Source organism: Barbus barbus (genome assembly GCF_936440315.1).
Source record: "Barbus barbus genome assembly, chromosome: 12".
In the NCBI taxonomy this organism is placed as follows: domain Eukaryota; kingdom Metazoa; phylum Chordata; class Actinopteri; order Cypriniformes; family Cyprinidae; genus Barbus; species Barbus barbus.
This window is the reverse complement of record NC_136740.1, coordinates 7,626,577-7,635,615: the sequence shown is the minus strand read 5'-3', so window position 1 is coordinate 7,635,615 and position 9,039 is coordinate 7,626,577. Positions and strand designations below refer to the sequence as shown.

The following is a 9,039-nucleotide window of genomic DNA, read 5'->3' as shown; positions in this document are numbered from 1 at the left end:
AGGCATTGTTGGCAGCATGCCGACATGCAGTGCCATTGTGCATCGAGTGCGTGTTCGAATCCCGACTCGAGGACCTTTCCCGATCCCGCCCCCCTTTCTCTCCTATCATGTCTGATTTGTCCTACCAAAAATAAATGTTTGCTCCTTAAAACGTTTGCCCAAAACTTAGTTTTCAAAAGATTTAACAAACAACCTCATTTATGAACAACTTTAAAGTGTGAACATCTTTCCAGCGCATGTGTCTTGTTACTGACATAAATTGCCTTAAATATTCACGTCGTAATTTGATTCATGATGCCCGTTACCACATTTCCCGAATAATGTAAAATGACTCATTTATTTCATAGTTGCTTCATCAAAAGAGTAGTAATGATTTTTAAAGCCGGAGAAACAGCCAGAGGATGGACTGCAGTGCCATAAAGTGGGTGGGCACATTCTGACGTTATCCCTTTGCTATAAGTGTGGAAACGGTCTTGTCCATGTGGACTTTGCGAGACTTATGAGTGTGCTGAATATGCCTCCTCTGACAGCAATGAAATTACAGATGGTGAGTATGATGATGGTCTGCCTGCGACACTTAACGCGAACTTTTGCTCAGTTTGTCTTTTCTTTTCTTTTCTTTTCTTTTCTTTTTGTAATTTTATCATGCTGTTTTACATAATATGAAAATATTATAAATGAGGACAAAACCACTTTAAAGCACGTTGTGTGCTGATGCTTTAATCTTCAGGGACATGTAATGCTCAGTCCAGAAGCGTAAGTGAATGCATCAGCTGATCAATTAGTCTTTTCGTTCGAAGTGTATAAAAACTTTAGCATTTGGTGAATCGTACTGGTTTGTTCGGAGTCAGAACGCGCGAAAAATGAAACATAATTTTTGAGATGTCCCATATGCTGTCTGGTTACATTGGTTTTGAGATAGAGATATCATTTACCTTGCTTTATTTACGCAGAATAAGCCTAGGCTTCACAGTGAGGTTATTGTGTGTCGAGTGTCCCTTGAGTATTTGCATGGCTCTGCTTTCAGTGGAACATCTCTTTGATAGGAAATGTTGCAACACTAGGTTTATATTAACAGTAATATTAGAGCTATCTATCTAGATCTATTGTTTGCATTGCACTTGATATTACAGTTTGTATGTTACACTCAATTAAGTAGTGTAATAATATTTACACAAGTACATTAAGCTTATTATTAGGCATACTAATTAACATAATAAAGAACCTTGAAATTTGTATTCTTTTTATTATGTTCATGTATTTTTATTTTTTTATAAGGGTGTTATAAATGAGTTGAAAGTATTTAAAATATGCATCTAATTTGCAGCCTGGTGTAAAGAGTAACATTTATTGCAAAACAGAGTTTTGCCATTTTTGTTTTAATCATAAAGACGGTGTTAGCGAAGACAGGAAACATTGGAGAGCAGTGTGATAAGTACTATGTGAAGTCTTGTGATACTCTTTGGATTCTCGCTATGAGCCCTCCCTTAAACCTAAACCCTACCTTTGCCCATACCCATAATGCAAACCCTAATCATTATAGTTGCAAATACAAATCCCTTATTAGACTTGCAAAGCATCAAGTGTGATCACAATGAGTAAATTGACTATATGCTTTATATTTTATAATATAGGTGCATATTCAGATACCTGATACAAAGTTTGATATGTATGGTTTTGTCTCTTTCAGGTTGTGTCTGTGTTTTGTTTTTGTACAACTCTATACAGTTTGTGACTTGTAGGATCTGTAGTTTCCTGTGATGTGCTTTGCATGTGTAGCTCTTTGTGGTTCTGCAACATTATTTGCATGAATCCATGTTTTGGAGATAATTATCAAAATTATCAAACATCAATGGACTTTTCGTGTGTCTTTTTTTAGGAAGACTATATATGACTATATAATGTGGAATCCCATGGAGGCACTAGAATAATGATGGTTGAGCTGGGGTTTAGTATGGAAACAGTGGGTTGTTATCCAAGAGAGGTTATCCGTTATTGAGAGAGTGTGAAAGAGTCTGAACTTCCCTAAATGATATCTCTTGGCTGTTGCCACAGTATCACCTTGAGGATGTATAAAGAGGTAGTTCTTAAAATAAGCACAATTTGTTTTCACCTGTTTGCAGAGGTCATGACTACATTAAATAAGTTATGAACACAATGTCAGACCCAAATAACAGTGAAAGGAAGTAGAAAGTGAAATCTTCCTCTTTCATTTAGGGCTAGTAGTGCCAGTCCAGCTTAAGGCCATTTTTAGAGCTTGCAAGGAGCACTTGAGTACAAATCTGTGAAACACAAGTCACGACGCCCAGTAAAAAAAAAGGCTCAAAGCTCTGTACAAACAAACTAAAATGGCCTAGCAAATATTTTTATCTCATGTTTGCTTTTGTTAACACTGTCAGTTATACCAACAAACTTTATACTCAATTAAAACTTAATATCCCATTGACATACAGTACATTGATAGAATGTTTGCCTTTCAAAGTAAAACCAACAACAACATGATTTTAATACTAGATTTGCAGGGTATTTTTCTTTGCATTTATATATTCATTTACAATTTCCAGGATGAAGATAATAATTGAGGTAATATTTGTGTATATTAATTAATGATTTTGTATTAATTTATATTTATTTATATACGCCAATGAATTTTATAATGAATGGATAACTTAGCTATTCCTTTAAACATCACAAAGTTTAAAATGACATGTTTTTGTGGCTTGTTTAAATTAAAATCCAGTGGGAACTCTTTTCCTTCTGTGCTTTATATGACAGGGTGATGGCTTAATGATGAGGATGTAAGGAGAACCACAGCCTTGTTTGATGCTTGGTGTCCCAGAAAGTGAATGGATAGCCCACAGGGCCCAGAGAAAGAGCTGGGGAGATTTTTAGGAAGGGTTCAACTGTCTTGTAGGTCTGAATGATGTAACTCCGTAACTTGTATTAGAGAGCTTTGCAATATAGGAGACCACCTGCAAATCCTGAAAAGTTTCCACAGCTAACTTTTAACAAGCTTGGTAATCAGAAATAAATGGTGATAATTTGAGAATTAGTCATGGTGTATTGTACACACACACTCTCATCCTTTAGCTATGTATGTGCATGTTGGGTCTTCCATCAAAATTGTGTTAACCAATATATTGTATTACACTTGGATCTTTTAGGATCTTGTTTTAGGCTTCCACTCTTACTGTCATAGAACAAAGAGATTTCTCTAAGAGCCTTCTGTCTGCCTGAGATAAATGTAGCTTACCTTGAAATCAACCATTTTTATTCAGCACTGACTCAAGGTCACTGGTTTCTTTGTGAGTTTCCTTTAGATCATTTGAACGGTGTAATTACAACTGTCAGAGACTCCATAGTAGTATGCAATTTGGGTTAGAGTACTGTACACATCTTTGTCAAATGGCAACCTTGCTCAGAGTGCCAAAAGGCTAAAAAGTTCACCCGGTTTTCCACAGTTTGACTCTATATATGTGGCATTCGCCATGCTAAATAATGACTTAATGATTTCTTCACTGAGTTCCACCACCTGCTGTGGAGAACACAATTTTTGGTTTGGAAACTCAGCAGAGAGATTTATGGGTGGCATCCTTTCTCTCTCTCCCTCTCTCTCTCTCCCTCTCTCTCTCTCTCTCTCTCTCTCTCTCTCTCTCAATACAATACAATTCAATATGTGCTATATTGGCATGACAATTGTTACTGTATTGCCAAAGCATAGTGTTTACATTAAATATAGAACAAATATGTATTTAAAAAATAAACAAATAAATACATGCATTCATATATAATTAAAAAAATAGAACAAATAAATTATATGAATTCTAGAATTCTATAAACAATTGAAAATTTTGTGTGTGTGTGTTTGTGGGCGCATCACTGATTTGTTGACTCCTCCCTCTTTTTGTGACAGGCGTCAATGTATCTTGCTGCTAGTAAGATACAATCTTGTTTTTCACCTAATAAATATTGAAGTTGTTTAACATTTTGATGTCAGGGCAAAGTGTTTCAAATTTGGGATAAAATGTCTTTCTAATTTCTTCATAGTTAGGGCAGCTGGTGAGGCAGTGTTGCTCTGTCTCCACTTCCCCATGGGTACAGTATGGGCAGCTAGTGCTGTCGATATCAGATATTCTGCAGTTGTGTAATCTCTATTTAGGGCCAAATAACATTCAAGTTGTTTTTCTATTGTTTCTTTCGAATAAGTTAGATAATTTTCTTTTTGTGCTTTTATAATTTGGTTGGGCCGAATTTTGTGGATGGATGTTTTAGTGTCCTGATGCCGGATGTTGTTAGTCATGTTAGTTTGTGTTTGCAGCTTCAGTACCATCTGAATCAGGACTTTTTCAGGGTTCACTTCATGGTTTTTAAGGGCTTTAAAATAATAGTTGGAGTCACTCATTTTTAAGTTTTTCCAAAATTTGATGGCTCGTTTCTCAGTGCGCATTAGTAGAGGGTATTGGCCTAATTGCATGCGTTGTTCGGTGTGTTCCTCTGTACTCCAAGGATACTCTTACAGAACTCAGTATGCAGGGCTTCAATCGGATTTTGTCTCTCTCTCTCTCTCTTTCAATGCTCCTTAATTTGACATGAGCCAAGAGCAGTCACACCATGGCCTGTGCGATATCCAGAGCACATGTGACCCTGGACCTTGGACCCTGGTCTTAAGTGTCAATTTTTCGAAATTGAGATTTCTACATCATCTGAAAGCTGAATAAATAACCTTTCCATTGATGTATGGTTTGTTAGGATCGGACAATATTTGGCCGAGATACAACTATTAAAAATCTGGAATCTGAGGCGCAAAAAAATCTAAATTTTGAGAAAATTGCCTTTAAAGTTGACCAAAATAAGTTCTTAGCAATGCATATTACTAATCATAAATAAAGTTTTGATATATTTACGGTAGTAAAGTCCCCAGGGAAAAGTACTGCCTACTGATGCTTTGAGGAGGATATCTAAGCTATGTCCAGACATTGCCTGTTATTGACTCTGTCAATGCATTACTAAGCATAACATGATAAACACACATCACATTTAACCCAACTGTTGGTTGAAAACAACCCAGCATGTGTTCTGTCAACGCAGTTCTGTATTTAACCCAGCATTTTTTAGAGTGTACATACATGCCAGATTGCAAGCTGCATCTCTAAATTGTATTTCTATTTGTTTTTTTTCTTAGTTGTTTGCCATGTGTTTTGCACGGGCCTACCAAGAGATACATAAGTACCAGCACAGAGACCCTGTGACCTGTAAGGTGGTGCTTTGTGACCAGTGTCCACCCGGCACAGCTGTGAAACGCCACTGCAGCACTGAGGAACCAACTGTTTGTGCCCCCTGCCCAGAAAAACGCTTTGCAGAGCAGTGGCATTGGGGAGACAGCTGTCAACATTGTACATCTGTCTGCAAGGAAAGGCAGATTGTACAAAGGGAATGTAACAGTACTCATGACAGGCTCTGTGAGTGTATACCTGGATATCACCTAGTGGTGGAGTTTTGTGTCCGTCACACTGACTGCTCGCCTGGCTTTGGTGTCATTGTGCAGGGTAAGTACACTTATTCTTTGTCAACAATGTGCTAGCAGATTACACTGAAATCCTTCAAAACTGAAATACTTTACACTGAAATAGCTTACTTTCTCAGATCACCTCAGTCCATTTTACATATAATTATTAGGGAGCTAATAATTATAATTAGAAATATAGCTGCAAGCAGCAATTACAGGGCCAAGCACTATGGAAGAAAGCATGAGACCAACTGCAGCAATGAGTAATTGAAGCCATTTTAAGATTATTATAGTCCAACTCGCTGAAAAATCATTTAAAATTACCAGTAATATGATGGAATGACTTTTCACCTTTGACCAACAGGTGGCACCGTCATCAAATCGATGTGGTGTGTTCTGTGTGAGTTGACAATGGCACACACAAAGATTGGTGTCAATATGCCAAAGCATTGCAGAGATACGGCTTCAAGTGTCATTTTGGCATCATAACTCAAATACGTTGTTGTGGTATGTGAAAACTGTTTAGGCTATCAACACGAAATCCATAACTTTTTGTCAGCATGGTCTGAAGATGATATGATTCGATTTTTGTGAAAATCGGACCAACAGTCTAGGAGGAGTTCGAAAAAGTTGGTTTTTAAAGAAAATCAAAAGGGCAGAGAGAAAGTTTGGCTGGAACATCAGACCAACTGCAGAAATTAATAATTGAAGCCATTTTATGATTAATTTAGTCAAAACAGCTGAAAAATCATATAAAAACCTCTAGTAATAGGATTTATTGGCTTATAAAGTTTGACCAATAGGTGGCGCTGTTATCAAGTCAATATAATGTGTTCTGTGTGAGTTGACAATGGCACACACAAAAATTGGTGTCAATATGCCAAAGCATTACAGAGATACGGCCTCAAGTGTCATATTGGCATCATAACTCAAATTCGTTGTTGTGGTATGTGAAAACTGTTTTGTCTATCAACACAAAATCCATAACTTTTTGTCAGCATGGTCTGAAGATGATATGATTCGATTTTTGTGAAAATCGGACCAACAGTCTACGAGGAGCTCGAAAAAGTAGGTTTTTAAAGAAAAGCAAAAGGGCAGAGAAGAAGTTTGGCTGACTACGGCAACATTGGTATCACTGTTCTGAGCATGACCCAAGGAATCTATAAATATCAGTCTCATCACAATAGGCAAAATTCACATAAAGATATAAGCATTTATTTGCCATTTCATTATAACTTTTGACCACAAGGTGGCACTGTCTGAAAACATTTTGAGTACTTTCAGGTCATGGTCTCCATGGTACATATAAAGTTTTGGAATGGTACACCAATGTATTCGTAAAATATAGCATTTTATATCACAAAACTCCATTATAGTCAATGGCAATTTCATGTTTTGTTCAATTATAGCGCCACCAAGAGGCACAATCCCACCAAATTTTGTATGTGTCCTTAGAGTGTGCCCATACATATGCGTGTCAAATTTGGTGAAAATATCTCATTTTGATTTGGAGTTATAGACATATACGTGTGTAAGTAGATGAAAAATGACTGACTGTTGAGTTTATTTGCATTTTTGTGCCACTTACTATCAAAATTTTGGCAATTGGGTTAAGAATTTTACTGGGATGCTAAGTTTCCAAACTTCCTACGGTGGTTTCGTGACGATCGGAGAAACAGTTTCTAAGATATTGCCAGATGTTTTTTAAGCGCTACAATGCAACGTAGCACAAACCATAAGGCTAAACCTGGGAAGTTTGGTATCGATGGATTCGGGAACGATTCTGGGGTCTAAAAAGGTGACGCCTGTGAAAATAAGTCAACTCCACCCAAAGTTATAAGCATGTGAAAATTTGATTTTACCACTAGGTGGCGCTGCTTTGACACTTCTCAGGCTCCTTCAGGGCATCATGCTGATGGCCCATACCAAGTTTCGTAACGATACGTTAATTCGTTCGTAAAATATAGCATTTCACTACAAATTTCAACATGGCCGATACCCAAAATGGCTAACATGGGAAAATTGGATATGGTTGGACTCAGCATGATGCTCCGAATACAATGAGACCAATTTTGTGATTTTTGGCAAAACATTCACAAGTTATAAGCAAAAATATGCACTAGGTGGCACAGAGCCTCAGGTCATGCTTGTTATAACATACGCCAAACCCTTGCAGAGATATAGCCTCAGATCCATTTTTGCGTGCTTTTCGGCGAATTCGTTAGTGTGGTATTCGAGAACGCTGGGATGAATCGATGTGAATTCCATAACATTTTGCCTCCATGGTCTGTAGATGATCTGAGCCAATTTTGGTGAGAATCGGACGAATCGTCTAGGACGAGTTCGACAAAGTATGTTTTACGAACAATAGAAAATAGCGAAAAAACTAAACCTTACGATTTTTTAATTTTGGACTTAATTCGACTCGGTTTGAGCCAAGGATTCAGAGAAAAAAAAAGAATTTTCATTTTGTGGCTTATGGTTCAAAAGTTACTAGCATTTCAAAATTGATGCTGAAGTGGTGGTGCTAGAGAGTTTGAGTTAGAGACTCCAAATTTGCTGTGGTTACTATTGACAGCATCATCTATCGGTGTGCCAAATTTTACAACTTTCCCGCAATCGCTTCTATGGGCTGCCATTCATTTTCCGGCAGAAGAAGTAGAATAATAAGAATCCTAACAAACATAATAGGTGCCTACGCACCTTCGGTGCTTGGCCCCTAATGAGCTTAATCAGAATCAGAATGAGCTTTATTGGCCAAGTATGTTTACACATACAAGGAATTTGTTTTAGTGACAGAAGCTCCACAGTACAACAGAAAGACAGCAACAGGACAGGACACAGATAATAAAAGAATATAAAAGAATATATACAAATCCAAATAGGCAATGTACGAAGCAGCAAAAACACAATATATAATATAGACACATAGTGGTATATTGTAACGAAGTAATAATACAGTACTTCCTTACAGTACTTAAGTATTTTTTGGGAGTATCTGTAGCCCTACTTGAGTTTTTATATTTCAGCCAACTTTTACTTTTACTCCACTACATATCCTAATTAAAACGTATACTTTTACTCTGATACATGCAAACAAGTGCGCGCACAATCACGGATGATTAATTTTCCACTCAAAGTCGAGTCTGGGGCATTTTCCACTCAAAGTCGAGTCTGGGGTGTGTGATATACAGTATATCTTCTGCAATAATAGGGTAAGTGTTGCTGTAATGATGTGCGATCTGACATTATCAAGTAGGCTATATCATCAAATCACACACAGATTGCACGCACGTTGATTTATTAATGTATTAAAACTCAAAATTCCAGGCATTCTAAATTATAGACGGCAAAAATGCTTCTGTATGTTTTTTATATTAATATCACACAAAGAGTACAATTTTTCAGCAGATATCAGCATGAACATATTTAATCATTTCATACAAGTTCAGTAAAGCAATAAGTGACTTTTTAGAATTTACATTTTAGACTTATTGCTTGTTTTTGCTAAATTTTGCCAACGAAGATAGTTC

General features: G+C 36.9%; 1 protein-coding gene across 2 annotated transcripts in view; it reads left to right on the top strand.

Annotated features, from left to right (window-relative positions):
* The first annotated feature begins 489 nt into the window (after window positions 1-489).
* Window positions 490-9,039, top strand: part of LOC306878411 (tumor necrosis factor receptor superfamily member 11B-like) — a 59,435-nt gene continuing 50,885 nt past the window's right edge. For both annotated transcript variants that reach the window (XM_079430760.1, XM_079430759.1), the window contains exons 1-2: window positions 490-547; window positions 5,183-5,546. In XM_079430760.1, the coding sequence (XP_079286886.1) occupies window positions 500-547; window positions 5,183-5,546 (412 nt within the window). In that variant the 5' untranslated portion in view covers window positions 490-499. The remainder of the gene's footprint in view (window positions 548-5,182; window positions 5,547-9,039) is intronic.